Genomic DNA, 16979 nt, shown 5'->3' on the forward strand with positions numbered 1-16979 from the left:
TCCTGCCCCAGCTCACCCCTGTGCCCAAAGATGCACACATCTAGATACCCAGTTTCTCTTCTGCTCTTCAGTCTAAGCAACAAATTCTGACAATTCCGCAGTACAGTGGTACCTCGGGTAACATACGCTTCAGGTTACATACACTTCAGGTTACAGACTCCGCTAACCTAGAAATAGTGCTTCAGGTTAAGAACTTTGCTTCAGAATGAGAACAGAAATCATGCTCCGGCGGCGCGGCGGCAGCAGGAGGCCTCATTAGCTCTTCACCCCATTTCTTTCCTGCTTACCAACTTATCTTTCCACTCTTTCCCTGTCCCTAAACTTGCCACTATCATCAAGGTTGCATTGTGGGGCAGGTGTGAGCATTGTGCAATCATAATGATTTTGTGCTCATGATGGTATCAGGGTGATTACAGTGGTACCTCGGGTTACATATGCTTCAGGTTACATACGCTTCAGGTTACAGATTCCGCTAACCCAGAAATAGTGCTTCAGGTTAAGAACTTTGCTTCAGGATGAGAACAGAAATTGTGCTCCGGTGGCGAGGCGGCGGCAGGAGGCCTCATTAGCTAAAGTGGTGCTTCAGGTTAAGCACAGTTTCAGGTTAAGAACAGACCCCCGGAACGAATTAAGTACTTAACCCGAGGTACCACTGTACAGTGGCGTAGCGTGGGTTGTCAGCACCCGGGGCAAGGCAAGTAATTTGCGCCCCCTAACCCGTGGATTTGCGCCCCCTAACCCGTGGATTTGCCCTAACCCCAGATGTTGCACCCGGTGCGGCCGGCCCCCCCTGCACCCCCCACGCTACGCCACTGCCACTGTATATGAATATCTTAAACAAACAAACATTCAGAGCAGTCCAGGGTTCAGTTCTGCAAGCCCAATATGCCCTGCTCTATGCTCTTGGGTGTGGGGAATGATACCTTCCTTTCAACAGAGGAGCCAATCCATTTATCACAGGGACAGGGAGAGACATGTAAGTAAGATCTGCTACCTATGCTGAAATGAATAGGGCAACTTCAAGTGAGCCCTGGAGCTCATACAGCATCAGTAAGAATTCACTGTACTGCGGCAATAAGTTTCTTTATTATGGGGTGCGCATGTGCGTGCACACGAAACCAGAAATATCTAACCACAGCACTAAATATTCTCTGGAAATTTTTAAGCAGCTTTGTATTGAAAGGGAGCTTGAACCACGGCGTTTTCTTTTCCTTTTTTTTTAAAAAAAAGAAAGAAATAGGCAGTGCTCCAGTCTCCAACTGCTACTCTTCATGTTTTTAATCACATCTGCTACATAGATGTGGCTATGAATAATTAACGATGCCTCCAACATTACACTCATAGATTACGGTGGAGGAAGCGACTGGTGCACCGTCTCGAACAGCATAAGCCATTTAGGAAACTGTTATCCACTTTCCCTTTATATTTGCCGTGCAATCACTTACTGCTTAAAAGGGTAAATCTTTCATAGCTTTAATTAAAGCATTTAATATAATTTACACTGATGCTCTATGTGCTCAAGGTCTGTCAAAATTGATGCTTTAATAACATGTCATTCCCTCTCTCTCTCTTTTTCCCCTCCCCCTCTCTACTCTCCCGACTGGCCTGAAATCTGTTAAAATTACCACTAATCTAATTGGGAACAAAGTTGTCAAATGCACGCAGCTCTGACAGTTTGTCTTTCTGCAAACTGCCAACAGATTGCAAGTTACGCATGTGTTGCGCAGATGGGTAAGTTAAAAGGAACACACCAAAAAAAAAAAAAAGCAATTTATTAAATCACCTGGAACCAGCAGCTCCATTCCAAAAATAGTGAGAATGAAATATAGCAGGAGCTACGAGAGTTGGCACTGGAATATGCCAGAAGGTACCAGTTACAAAACAAGATAAACATTTTGAGAAGCCTCAGCTGCGTAGCAGAATAATGAGGAGTTATTTAACCTGATCAGGATTACCAGCAGAAATTAATTTAGAGTGCACATTTTTTTATATATAAAAAAATTAAAAATAAAAGGATATTTTAATCCCTCTCCTTTTAACCCTTTGTAGGCACTGGAAAGATGTTTCTATATCCACCCCCACAGTGACCTCCCTGTGTACCTGGTTAAATCATCCAATGCAGAGCACTGGAAGGACCATACAGATGGTGTCCTCTCCTACAAATACTTAGCACGTAATCTCTTTCATGTGCTCAACCTCCATTTCAGGAGAGGATATTGGATCCAGTTACATGGTTGAGAGCTGACAACATTATGGCAGCAGCTTGCTTCCAAGCTACCAAGTGAGAGCAATTGGGAATTCATTTATTTTTTAATCTTAAAATGGGAGAGAGCGTAAGTTTTATGCTGAACAGATGTGTAGACAAAATGAAATCTCCCATTATCTGAACCTCAATTATCCAAATCTCACAACTGTCTGAATTCCATGGGTGTCCTTCCACATCATCCAATGTCAATAAAACCCGCACTTTCTGAACAGGCAGAAGGACATCTGAATAAAAGAGGCCATCAGGATAGGGCTTGTTTTGTGTCAGAGGTGGAGCTCAGCCTCAGGAATGGTTTTCAGCAGAAGGAATGAGTCTTGGAATATACAATAAGAAGACTGGCTGAGATTGTCTTCAGAATCCTTTTCTTTTCCCACTGCACCCCCCCCCCATCCAGTTAACATTAAGATGTAAAATTCCCAGTGCAAGTGGGGTGATGCGAGTATGGACACCTCTCTTTTGAAATACCAAGAGCCAAAATCAGATGTGATGTGGAGAGTAGATTGGGTCTACTAAGCAGAAGAGGTATAGTGTCCATCACTCACACCATTTCTGCATTCCAAAGGTCAACCAAGGCTTTCATTGTAGATATGAGAGGGAAATCCCCAAGAGTCATTAGAGGAGCATTTGGATCTGTCTGTCTCTGGAGACGGGCAATTCTAATACGTTCCAAATTTGTGCAAAGGCAAAAGTCCCATGAATGAACCCTAGTTCAACACCCTCATCCTCAGTGTCACAGCTCCATTCAGAAACTCACACTTCATATCTGTGTAGGCCATCAGTATTATATCCAAGTAAATGAAATTGCACTGTATCCTAAAATACAGGGGTTTCCTTGCCCAATTGCTTTGGAAGCTCCCGGAAGATTAAAAATGAATTCTACTGAATCTCAGACAAAATAATCAGCCGCTATTTCTCCATTGGATCCAGAGTTGACCATCATATCTAGACATGATGGTGGTCGAGCTCAGTCTCAATCAAGTCACATTACTGATCACCTATAAGGCCGAAAATGCCAAGAAAGCACCTGTAGGCACACCTGTTGCCCACAAAGGTCTCCTCCCATCTCTCCCCACTCACTGAAATTAGACTTGAATTGTTTCCACCTCAACAGTCACTCACCCGGGCCTCTTTGCCTACAGGTTTCTCAAACACATGTTAGAGAGCAAAAGTTAAAGCAGGAGTTGAGATTAACTCAGTGCCAGCATGAATTCAGATGTCGACTACAATCTAAATTTTCTTTGAAGTCTAATTTCAGTGAGTGGGGAGACATGGTCCTGCATGGAACAGGGCAATAAGTAACCATAGGCCCCTCCAGATTGGTTGTCGTGAGTGGGTTGCTAGTGTATTCTGCAATATGCCAGTGACACAATATTTGTGCATTAGTGCAGCAGCATAACTAGCTGCTCGGGTGGACAGTGTACAAAAAATTCTGCTTTATTAGCTGTTTAGACAGCATCTTAAAAAGCAGAGACATCACCTTGCCAACAAAGGTCCGTATAGTTAAAGCTATTGTTTTCCCAGTAGTGATGTATGGAAGTGAGAGCTGGACCATAAAGAAGGCTGATCGCCAAAGAATTGATGCTTCTGAATTATGGTGCTGGAGGAGACTCTTGAGAGTCCCATGGACTGTAAGAAGATCAAACCTATCCATTCTGAAGGAAATCAGCCCTGAGTGCTCACTGGAAGGACAGATCGTGAAGATGAGTCTCCAATACTTTGGCCACCTCGTGAGAAGAGAAGGCTCCCTGGAAAAGACCCTGATGTTGGGAAAGATTGAGGGCACAAGGAGAAGGGGACGACAGAAGACAAGATGGTTGGACAGTGTTCTCGAAGTTACCAGCATGAGTTTGACCAAACTGTGGGAGGCAGTGGAAGACAGGAGTGCCTGGCGTGCTCTGGTCCATGGGGTCACGAAGAGTCAGGCACGACTAAATGACTAAACAGCAACAACAGCTGTTTTGTGATGGTTCCTCAAGGATACCACATTACTGCCAAATGAAGCACTCACACGCCAAAGAGGGACAACCCAGCCCAGAACATTTGTGGTCTAAAAAGTTACAGGATCTCAGTAGAAAGTTACAGGGCATGCACTGACTGGAAAACAAGCAGCTTTTGCAGATGGGGGGGGGGGAGCACTGAAAACAGGATTGCATATACAGTGGTACCTCGGGTTAAGTACTTAATTCATTCTGGAGGTCTGTTCTTAATCTGAAATTGTTCTTAACCTGAAGCACCACTTTAGCTAATGGGGCCTCCCACTGCCGCCGCGCCACCGGAGCACGATTTCTGTTCTCAACCTGAAGCAAAGTTCTTAACCTGAAGCACTATTTCTGGCTTAGCGGAGTCTGTAACCTGAAGCGTATGTAACCTGAAGCGTATGTAACCCGAGGTACCACTGTAATCACCCTGATACCATCATGAGCACAAAATCATTATGATTGCACAATGCTCACACCTGCCCCACAAGGCAACCTTGATGATAGTGGCAAGTTTAGGGACAGGGAAAGAGTAGAAAGATAAGTTGGTAAGCAGGAAAGAAATGGGAGAGAGAGAGAGAGAGAGAGAGAGATATCAGAGGAGAACTTCCCTAAGAGTTTAGGAAGAGTACCTGCACCCTTTTAATCCACAAACCAGGATTAGCCAGCACACTAATGAAGCTGACCCACCCCACCCCCACACACACATAGCAGAGAGAGAGAAGGTTTAATGAGGAAGGGAGAAAAGAAGAAAATATTTTCCACATACCAAAAACGCAAAAGAAAAAAATGCCCATTCTTTAGGGCCTGTGATTTATTTAATGATGGTCTTAACCTCACTTAGAAAAAGACCGTTTACATGATTTACGGATTGCTTCTTCCCCTTGTTAATTTAACTCATTTCTTAGGAAATTATACACACTTAATCACTGCAAGAATAAAATTAGTTAGAGTGCCCATTTAGTACCAAGGGGAGTATAAATAATTTTCAATTTTAAACTCGGAAGAAGAAACAAGTTAAGGGGACCAGCACCATTTTTATTTTTAGAAAAGCAGCAACAGGAGACAGTGATTGAAAAGGAGGGGGAGGAAGTGATGGGGAGAGAGTAAAACACCATTCCTGCCTCTTGTTTCCTAAACTGTCCCAGGCAGCTTTCCACATCCACAGGGTTTCAGCTGCAAGCTTTCAGCAAGGCAGGGAAAGAGTTAAGCACCCCAACTCTTCACCCCACCCCTGCTTCCCTGCTCTCTGTCATCATCTTCCAAAACTGCTTTTCTAACAAAAAAAATGGTGTCGGGACCCTAATATTCATGTTTGCATATAATTTATGCTTAGCGACTATGTATGTGAAAAAGAGCAAAGTACCTAGAAGAGGACGATACCCAAGTGAGCTATAAATTAAGTCCTTATCCTCTTCCTGATTTAAGCAATATGGGTGCTTCTTTCCTACAGGAGGATTGTATTAATGAGCTTCTAATCCATTAAACTTGCCACATCTGTTGGGAAATTCAGCAAAAAGGGAAGATGAAATCTATTTTCTGCCGTACTTGGTATAAAGAGAGAGATAGAGAGAGAGATTCTGCTGTGTTTCCCCCCCCCCCAATCTTCTGCCCACTCGAGGTATATAAAACCATTACATCTAAGTACCATAATAGCCAACATATGCTTTTCTTTAGTAACGACACCACCATCTGGATTAACTTCTACCAATGATTTCAGACAATATTGTGGATTCCCCCCCCCCCCCCGCCGACTGGAAAAAAAGAAAAACCCTACCCCAGATATCAACTACAGTTTCAGATGGAGCATAACAGTAACAGAATTAGCAGTCTCTCTTTGCTGCCCCCCCCCCGCCCCCCGGATACCTGTGGCGGCTGCATGGCTGGGAGGGGCACTGCAATGTATGGATCTGAATTCATATGCTAATTCATTAAAAAGTCAGTACAAAAATCTTGCAATGCCATGTGTGCGCATCTTCCACTACCCTTGACTGGGGGCCTTAAAACATTACAGTTAATAAATGGCTGGTATGTGCTGCTGAACTTAGGAGAGGACATATTACACTTTCTGCATTTTCATGCCAGGCATTTCAGCATTGTAATATGGTCACCGAGAGCCGTGCAGAAGTTATGTTAACATTTAGCCCCCTGAAATATGTTTCCCCATGTTTTAAAACCAGATTTTGCGAGCGGAGAGCGCAGGGAGAAAAGAAGATAATTGGGGAGGCCTTCTCACCTGAATGAGTCCTTACTAGCCTCGTGGCTATTGTCGTGAACGTAGCAAACCTTCTGGGCCACGACATCCAACTGGCTGTAGCGGGAAATGGGCACGCCGGGATAATTGATGTACTCAATCTGACCATGCACAGGTGGCACAGAAATGGCATACAGCAGCTTCCCGGGTTTGCCAGTGCCATCTGTTGCCATAAGAACATCTGTCGTCAAGGTCACCCTGTCACCCTCTGTTAAAGTTACAGGTTTGGTGAATAGAACAATGTCACCTAAAATAAAATGGAGGGGGGAGAGGGAGCAGGGAGAGAAAGAGAAAAGCATCAGGCATGGGGGGGGGGGAGAGATAAATTAAAGGATGTGGGTGGGTGTTTGCGGAGGGAGGGGTGGCTCAGTCCTTCAATATTCCATAGGGGGAACTGGATTGGAGGGGGGGAGGCAGTGAAATCAGCTCACAGAGAAACAGACATTAAGAGAAGTGGTTAAGAGCAACACAGCGATGAAGCTTTTTGCGGGGATTAACAAAAGAGACTTTGGCCAAACCAGGCTAGGAAAGGATTCCTTTGGTGCCTGTAAAGATCTCTGTGCCAAATAAGAACTAAAAGCTATTGAAGAAAACCTTTATCTTCATTTGTGCGGCACGAGACTTGCATGAGTAAAGGAAGGGATTTCAGAACGTACCTTCCTCCTTAGGAATTCTGTGTTTAGGGAAGAATGTATATAAGCACTCATGGGGGCACGCTCAGCAATGCACATGAGTACATAAAGGTGGGGGGGGGGAGGTTAACATGCAGGTACAGGCACAATTTGGCCACACATTCTCCCCTTCATGAAGAATTATTATTACAAACTGTCTCTTCACACACAAATGGGTCACTTTCAACAAAGAACAATTAAGTTAATAGGCCCACATGGGCTGATGGACAAAATGCCCTAATGTGCTAAGCACAGCATGACACTTTAAGCTGATGGGGTTATGTGATGCTGTAACCTTGCCAAGGGTGATTCTCCTGCTACTGGATTTGTTGCAGTCCTTAAAGTCCCCAAAGTGCATGAAAAATTGGCAGACATAACACTGGTTAAGAGATTCAAAGGGGACCATAGACACATGTACTTCCTTCTTCTCCACCACCCTTTTCTCTGGCACCAATTTCTGCCTCCTCTCAACCAGGGTTTAACATTATTTATGCACCAGAGGTGGCAATTGGGCCTAGCAAATCCTCAGAAGGGCTCTCATCTTATCAACTTGGCTGGACAGTGGTAGGCAGGATTTTTGTTTTACATGTCTACTGCATTCACAGATAAAGTGGAGAATGGTGTGGGTGGGTGTCATACTTTTACAATAAATATGGAGAATGGCACTCAGGGCTGTCCCTACCATTAGGCAGAATGAGGGAGCTGCCTTGGGAGAGGGAAGCCAAGGGGCAGCAGCAGTCCCCTTGCCATATCCCCTGAGTTCTTTAAGCTTACTTGCTCTGCACCTCTTAAACTAGCTTGCTGCAGTGGGTACAGTGGGAAATGTTGCTCTGTTGCCAATGTTAAAATAAAATTCAACTGCCAGTACTTTCAGATTCTGTATGTGGCATGGGGGGAAGATGCCATCTTGTCCTTTTGCCTCAGGCAGCAAAATGTCTTGAGATCACCCAAATAGCATTGAACCTCCTTTTCTCACACCTTCCGTCCTCTCAGGTGGTTGCAGCAGCCACTTGTCTCAGAGCCAGGTAAAGAAGAGACCAGTGCTCAAGGCAGTGGCCTGAAGAGGAAAGGCTGAGGAGGTTGGGAGGGGACTGGATGGGAAAACTTCAGCATCCCTTTCTCACATGCTCGTTTTATTCTAAAAGAAAGACTTGTCCAGCCTCCCACTTTATAGGTGAAAGACAAGGACACATGAAATATGCCCCTGTCAAGTTTGGATCTGAAAGAAATTAGTTTTAAAGTGGTTTGCAAATCCTGGCTAAGATCCAAACTAGACTTTAAAGTAAATAGCAGAAGGGCCTAATCCAGATTTAATGTATGTATGTATTTATGTGATTTATAAATTGCATCGCATGAAACATTCCAAAGCAATTAGCAAAGAAACCCCATCAATATAAAGCAATTTAAAATCTAATATAGATATAGACAGAGATAAGATACCCAGGTTAAAGGCTTGCTGAAAAAGGAAGTTCTTCAACAGGTGACCAAAAGACAATAGATTCTTTTGGAAGGAAAGGCAGAATATTAATTTAATGAATCAAAAAATAAGTACCGGTAAGATTTAACAGGAAGGAGTTTCAGAGGGTAGGTGCAACCACAGTAAAAGTCCAACTCCTACATCCTATGGAACTGATCCAAATGAGATGGTATCTACAGAAGACCCTCTTCCTTCAGTGATTGGTTGGCTATATAATGGTTGAGACAATCTTTTCGGTATCCTGACCCCAAGCTGTATAGGCTCCTGATAGGGAAGTAGGAAGCCTTTAACCCTTTGCCCTTTGCTGTGTTCCCAATCAGGATCAGACCCCATGCACCTGCTATTTGTGCTTGTGGAGACCCAGATTGAAGGGGGAAAGGGGTTAAAACACTCTTTCATGCCCAGCAGCATCTCAATCTGGACAGTTCTTTATGGATTTCACGAATACTGTCTTCCCTAGTTTGGCCCTAATAGGTAATCTAGGCTCGATTAGCACTGCTGCATAAGCAACACTATGCCATGATAACTTAAGAGAAGGGAGAATTACTACCAGAGAGGAGGGGAGAGGAGGCACTTGTGCATGAGTGCAGAGCCCAGTCCCCGTTTCTTACTTATGATCTCCCTCTGTGCTTATGTTATATGCCAAAGGGCAGCCAAACAAGTCTAAGCAGTCCACGTTTGGATCGCTGGCCCACTAGGATCAGGAGTTGAAATGGTTTGCATTGAAACACCATTTCCAACTACGAATAAGTGTACCTAGGATGGCAAACAAGAGTATTTTTTTTTATTTTATGAAAGTGGTTTTTTTAAAAAAAAAATGAGAACACAAAAGGCTGGGTGAGAAAGCACAGTAGCAAAAATGGATGATGGCCAACAGCTTACAGATCGGAAAAAACGATTTGTACATCAACTTACAAAAGTATACGAAGAAAAATGTTCTGAAATTTTCATTTTTTTAAAACTATATTGGTATCTTTGAGGGTGATTTGGAGCTGATGAGCCTAAAGTCAGTCAGTCATCTTTGTATTTTTCACCATTTAATTAGTTTGCATTACCGTATTTTTCTCTCCATAAGATGCACCTGACCATAAGACGCACATAGTTTTTAGAGGAGGAAAACAAGAAAAAATATTCTAAACGAAACAGTGGATGTATGATTTCTTGGGTGCAGGCTGTAGTCATGGACATGCTATGTGATCTGATGGTGATTTTGGGGTGACCCAATGGAAAAATCCTGAGGATCCATGGGCTTTTACCTCCCCTCTCCCTGGCAGCCTCCGCTAGCATCCCTTATCTCTCTCCCGATCCCACCGATCTGCTGCTTCCTTTCAACACTCCCTTCCCTCTTGTTTGCCTTAGTGTCTTTTCCTTAGCTGGAGCAGTTTTTTGCTCCTCCTTTTCTTCTAATTTCTCTCCTCATTGATTTAGTCTTCCTGTTTCCGCTCTTTGCATGTTTGCTGTCTTTGCCTCCCCCCTCCCAGGCAGCCTCCTTTATTGCTAGCATCTCTTATCTCCCTCCCCAATTGCTTGCTGATTAGTGGCTTTGTTTCCACACCCACTTCCCTCTTTAAAAAAAAAAAAAAGCATGATCTGCTTTTTGCCCCTGGGCAATTCGGCTCCAGGGACCACACATTCACTCCGTAAGATGCACAGACATTTCCCCTCACTTTTTAGGAAGAAAAAAGTGTGTCTTATGGAGCGAAAAATACGGTACTTTTTTCAGCATAAAGCAACTGGCTTTAGAATGCTTTGGCCCTGGCAAAACAAAAACAAAACAAAACAACTTTTTTCTTTTTCACTTTTGTTCTTCCGCAACCTTTTGTTGCAGTCTCCAACAGTTTCCCCAAAACTGTGGTGGTGAAAAGATCAAACCTTCTGCACCATCTTGGTAAACAGTGTAAGCCTGATGATAGAGTGCTCCATCTATAACCTCAGTATGAGGTCAGTTTCCTAACAGACTTGTCCCATGGTTCTAGCTAGGGCCAATGTGAAAGGCTCTTGTGGGGTGAGGGGAGAGAGATATACATCTCTGAAGCTTTACATTACATAGTGTGCCAAAGATAATGAGAAAGAAACATACTAGCAGCCATCTCTGCAACTGCATCACTCCAGTTGTCTTGACTCCCTGTGCTATCAATAGGGTACGGTTAGCTCTGGCTTACAATGCTTAATGAGAATTCAGTGGGACAACTTCAGAATGAATTGCACTCCTTGATTCCCATTACATTTGACACAAAGCACCATAAAAAAAGACCTAACGGCAAGAAAAATTAGATTAATAGTGAAATGCAAATGTTTGCAATCTTAAATCCTCTGTTTGCAGGAAGATTCCTAGATTTAAGTTTGCATTTCCTTTATTTGACTCTGTGCTAGGTAGAGCTGGGCTTGTCATATTTATAACTTTATATTTCGAACTTGATTGGCATGTGAGATCCAGATTTAATTTTACAGTGATCCCACTGCCTGCCATTCTGCTCCTTCCTGCCCCTCCCAAGGCTGCCATACCTCCTTCCTTGCCTGCCTGCCTGCCCGCCTGCCCACCCACCCACTTTCAGTGGCTGTGGGGCAGGTGCTTCCAGCTTCACTCTGGGAAAGGAGGTCTTCTTGGGAGTGACGCACCTTTTGTGTGTGAGTTTGCCCAGAGAGCACCTGGGCTGCTGTGCAGTGCTTATAAACTACAGTGGTACCTCTAGATACGAACAGGATCCGTTCCGGAGCCCCGTTCGCATCTAGAGGTAAACATAACCAGCGACGGCACGTCTGCGCATGCACGCGTCGCTTTTCACCGCATCTGCGCATGCGCATGACGTCATTTTGAGCGTCTGCGCATGCGCAAGCGGTGAAACCCAGAAGTAACGCACTCCATTACTTCCGGGTTGCCGCAGAGCGCAACTCGAACGCGCTCAACTCGAAGTGTATTCAACCCGAGGTATGACTGTATAGCTTTAAAGTACTGTTCAAAATGCCCCTTGGTGAAGCTTTCATAGGAGTGAGAAGTCATCAGAGATTCACATCACTGAAAGAAAACACAGACACCATCTCTTGCAGTGTTGTATCTTAATGTTTGTGGCACAATCCCTGGATGGTAGGTTTTCACGGTGCTTCCAGGGAAGCTTGGATGTCTTGTTGTTTTTTATGCCATTTTTGTATTTTCTTTGGGTTGTGCATTTTCTTTGTTCCTTGAACTGGATATAGTGGCCATTCCACTAGTGCAGAAGGACTGGATCTGCTGGCCAGGTATAATGTGACTACAGGATTGCTCTGTTAAGCCCACATATAGATCTCACATCAACAAAAACAAAAGTGGAGCTCGATTAAGGCTCCTATTGGCATGGGTTGGAAGGAGGAACAGCATTTATAGATTCAAACCCCACTTTTCTTGTAAATATGAATTAATAAAATGTCAACAACTCATTGACTTATTCTAGCAGCTTTGATAGAAACACTTGAAAAGAAATGCTAAAATACTGTAGTCTAATTTTGAATTATTTTTATTTCCGCCTACCCCCTAAAAAATACATGAAAAGCCCAGAAGATTATTTAGGATTAATAGATTATCAAAAGTGCCAGTTGGCACTGACTTGTCCGGATTAAATAAAAATAAAAATCTCTATAATAAATGCAGCTGTTTACTAATAAATAAAGCCTCAGCTGTAACCAAAATAAATTAGATGTATTTAATTGGTTGGTTGCAAACCTCCCCTCTTTATTACAATACTGCTCCTTGTTATTTTATGATGTCAGGGTAACGTGGCAGATTGACAGAGTGTTTATGAATCACAGTTTACAGATGGCATCCCTGTTTTCCTCAGCAGTTATGAGCACAAGTCACAGGAGGACTCAATAGAGGTTTTTTGCCAAAGAAGACCCCCTGAGATTTTGCTGCTTCCATTTCTCTTATGCCAATCTTCTTCCTGACAGGAGCACTACTTCACAAAAACCTATGTTCAATAAATTAAAGCCACCTGGCACAAATTTAGAAATATTTAACACTCAGAGGACTCCTGTGTGTCTCCACGTGATTTCTATTCACTTCCAAAAGCCTCGGCAACAATAGTTGGAACAGGCCTCATGCGATTCTGTGGGCTTTCACCCTCCCACCTCAAGACAGAATAGTGAGAGGAGTCAGCTTGGCTTGTAACAGACCCCTCCTCCCATCTGAAAAAGATTCCAAGATCTCCTAAGGACACCTCCTCAGAACATTGAGCCTTGAACTGCCTAGACTCCTGATAGCTTTGAAATTCAACTGGGATATAATCCTGGCTCTCTGCACATTCAGAGGTTTCAGAACTGAACTCTTCCTTTTGGTCACTAGTCACGAACAGACACCGGGGAATGCAGTCATAATAGTCGACAGATCTGTAAACTTGTGCCATTAGTTATGCGCATAATGGATTGGATTCTAATTAGCTGGTTCATCAGAATCCTGGAAAGAGATGGCATCCTTTAGAGATTGCTGGCGTACAAACTTCACCCATGCATTTAAAAGCACATCAGTGTCACATAAGGAGACACAGGGCCTTCTACAGCTCCCCTCTGTAGTTGCCGCTCCCCTGTAGTTATGCAACACAGCTTGGTCCCCCAAAAGAACTAATAATACACTGAAAGTAAAAAAGCCAAACTCTCCAACCCTCATTTCCTACCTTTAGCCACACTTTTAATGAAAATATAGAAGCTTTCTGGTGGAGATCTGTTCTTCCCATCTGTCACAAAAAATCGGAAGCTGTCGTGACTTTCTGGACTCAGTACGTTCGTATGGAAATACCAGAGGCGGTTCATGTCCACGTCGTCTTGAGTGAAATTCATTCCAGGATGCAGAGTGCTCCAAGCTGATGCAGTCTGAAAAACATCATGGGATGGGTGGGTGAAACAAATGCATGCACACACACATAAGCTGCACATGCTTTAGAGATATACATATTGAACAGCTGTGAAGATGGCTAACTTTTAAGAGCTACTGAACAGCTGGGGCTGACCAAGGTTTAATGCCCCTACATACACTTGGAACCTAGAATGGTAAAAGACAGAAAAAGCAGCAGCAGGTGGTACCGTCTAAGGTCTCACTCACCGACAGCAAGGCCCGAAGCCAATGGGATGGAGCTGCAGGTCCATCATTAGCTACCACAATATGGGCCTAGGCAGAAGTCTGAAGGCTGTGGCACGAGTCAGTGTGAGGAATACAGTGTAGAAGCTGCTTTACACAGAATTGGACCATTCGTCAATCTAGTTCTGGCTGGCAGGAGCTCTCCTGGACTTCAGACAGGGGACATTCCCAGTCCTATGTGAATATACCAGGGATTGAACCCAGAACCTTCTGTGTACAAAGCCAATGCTCTACCACTGAGCTATGGCCTTTCACTGGTAGAAAAGGGTGTTGAGCTACTTTTTGACCCTTCTAAAGGAAGCCACCCTTTAGCATGGCATTTAGTTACTTGTGACTGACCCTGTTGCATATCCTTAAACCATCTACAAGTGTTGCAAGTCGTTTCAGATTGACTTTATTTGAGAGAAATAACATTAGTTTCTCCACCACATTTGTATCCAGTACTTAACATTTGGTGGTTTGTGTGGGTTTGTTTCCAGTTTTTATCCTCATAAAACCATGGTAGCCTAAGAAGTGTCATGGTTGAGTAGGGATTTGAACCCAGGACTTCCCTCTCCAAGGTCATTGCAGTGTATTGGCTCATTGAGTCTTTTGAAGACTTGCCACACTACTATAAAATGGACACTTCATTATACCCCTTTTGCTCAAAATTATTTGGGTAATTAGCCATTAGTTATTTATTTATTGACCATTAACATTTCTGAAAATACACAGAGACCTGCCTAACCCATTAGCATGTGCACCAAAAAACAGTGTTTCTCTGTGTGCCTTTTAGACAAGCATCATCAACCTGTCTCTTCTTGGATCCTGCTTTCCAACCTGTCACACGGGGGGGGGGGGAGCCCTGGTGCATGCCAAGAGATGCAGATGGATCCATTGTAGCACACCCTGATGTCCATAGCTGATGCCCAGGTGTTTCAACTTGTGCTTGCTTACCTAGCTAGAAGCTGGTTTTATTCCAAGAGAAGGTTCAAGACAATTAGATGCCATCATAATATAAGCCAGAGGGTTATAATATAAGTGCTATTAATGCAGCACTTAGAAAGAAGATAAAAGACTTTCTCCAATAACAGGCATTGATGTAGGGGTTCTACATGCAATCTGCATACACATTGCATTTGTCCAGGCCAGGGTTTGATGCTGTCTCACATTGCAATCAACCACCTACATGAAGCATGAGCCAGGTACCATAAGGCTAAAAAGCTTTATGCCTCAGTCATTTCTGAGCAGAGTAGGTGTGATGTAAAAACCTGCTCACTTTGTATCAAGGCCACGTAATCTGCTGCCCATTCAATGAATACAAAACAAAGGCCCAATTCACACATTTAGTAGTAGTAGTGTGGTTGCCACTTGAAAATAGAACACTCAGGACTTCTACCTCCCTCTTCGTTTAGGTTCATTTTTATATAGAGTTTGTTACTTAATAATACATTTATGTAAAAAAAGAAAACACATCTTCATATATAACAAGCTGGGCAAGGTTGATTTCCAAGTGGTTAAGTATATCACAAATATTTCATTTCAACGCAGCATCTATGATCTGACTAATCATATGAATCAGGACTAGAGTTGTGCATCATTGCAATTACTGTATTCCAAAACTGAAAGCAACAAAACATGGAAATAATACATGCAACAAAGCAACCCAACATGGTTGTCCCACAGTAAGTCTATCCCTTGAAGCTATGTCACTAGCTCAGTTGTTGTTTTTTAATGGCTGTTAGTTTCTCTATCCAAAAGCAAGCAATTTTTGAAAGACTTTCAGAAAGCATAAACATTCATTTTCTTCACTCTAATCTAGTGGCCCTATATTCATATAGTGTCTCCATCTCTTCCAAGTGGGATTCATTATAGACCCAGAAAGGTGAATCAGTCTTGCAATATCAGACAGATTTAAGGTTTATGACTAAATATAATCCCTGTGGAGAACTGAAGACCTTTTTCATACAAAAACAAAGAGATCTTCTTCAGTCTGTGCTAGGGCCAGGCCAGCACATTTTGGCACCTGAGGTGAACCACAAAATGGTGTCTCCCCACCATGAAAGGAGTATTGTCCAGACATTCCTGCCCCAGGTCTGCAGGTCATCACACCAGATGCCAGGGATCCTTGCTGGCTCTCAGACTGCCCCACCCTCACCTGTCCCCAAAGGCCACAGGAGAGGAGCTGGTGAGCCAGAAACAAGCTCAAGAGCTACCCTCTAGCTAGCTGTGTGTGAGGTTAGCTGGGAAGGGAAGAAACTAAGAACCTGCCAGGATCAGGACCTGGTTGAGAGCAGAGGATGGAACCTCTAGCTCTTATATAAGCTGCCAGTCCAGCAATGATTGGTGGGGACTGTCATTTGTGCTCGTTTACAGTCTCAAAGCTGAGTATCACTGCCAGTGGAGGAATGAGGTGTGGGGAGAGCTGCAGAAGAGCCCAATTACTTAAGCAGGGGAAGGAACCTCAGGAACCTTCGACTCCTCCAGGCTACTTGACAGAGGGGCAACACACAGCTTTCTATTACTGCAGAACTGTGCTAGTGTGAACAGACACATGCAGCCATTCACCAAGTGCTCTTGTGATGCAGTCCCAGCTCATGGAAATGTTTACTTGGATTACCCTTTCACTGACTGCATGAATTAAACAAGTTTATGTAGGTGAACTGAAATGATGGAGAAGCTGTGAACTCATTTCCCTCCACTTCACAGACCATATTTAATTCTGACACCTATCCAAGGTATTCAGAAGTGTAAACACACCTCACCGTGATGACCATTTCCTTCCTCTTGCTAAATTAGTAACATTTCAACACTAAACCCAACAGGATTTCTTCCGATCGGACACATTAAAAGTTTATATGTTTAAAAGAAGCAAAAAAACAAGTACTGCAAAACACATTCATCATTGTTAAAGAATTTACAAGGATATTGTAGCTTCCTTTATTTGGGATCAACAAAAATATAACAAGCAGCATGCAGTACTTTAGCTCAGTCAAGCATAAACCTCCTTTGGCACTATTACTCTTTTCCATTTTCAGGTCCTTTTGGTGGCATTTCTCACCTTTTGAGGTTTCTTTATTTGCAGCAGTTGCCTGGGTGGCATTTTCCAGAGCCCTGAACACTACTGAGTCCCTGGCACATCCAACAAATAATACATCAGGTTAGGCCCTCGCCATTGAGGATGTAGGGTTCTTTGATAGGGGCACCAGGAGGTCTAAAACTGACTGTGCAATGTGCTCTAAAAATCTGAGA

At 43.5% G+C, this 16979-nt stretch overlaps 1 protein-coding gene across 3 annotated transcripts in view; it reads right to left on the reverse strand.

Annotated features, from left to right (window-relative positions):
- Window positions 1-16979, reverse strand: part of LOC309344586 (FRAS1-related extracellular matrix protein 1-like) — a 115997-nt gene that overhangs the window by 32789 nt on the left and 66229 nt on the right. For all 3 annotated transcript variants that reach the window (XM_081867092.1, XM_081867091.1, XM_081867093.1), the window contains exons 23-24: window positions 13288-13483; window positions 6479-6743 (exon numbers count right to left, since the gene is read on the reverse strand). In XM_081867092.1, the coding sequence (XP_081723218.1) occupies window positions 6479-6743; window positions 13288-13483 (461 nt within the window). The remainder of the gene's footprint in view (window positions 1-6478; window positions 6744-13287; window positions 13484-16979) is intronic.

Source organism: Podarcis erhardii (assembly GCF_964252035.2).
Source record: "Podarcis erhardii genome assembly, chromosome: 6".
NCBI classification, from domain to species: Eukaryota; Metazoa; Chordata; class Lepidosauria; order Squamata; family Lacertidae; genus Podarcis; species Podarcis erhardii.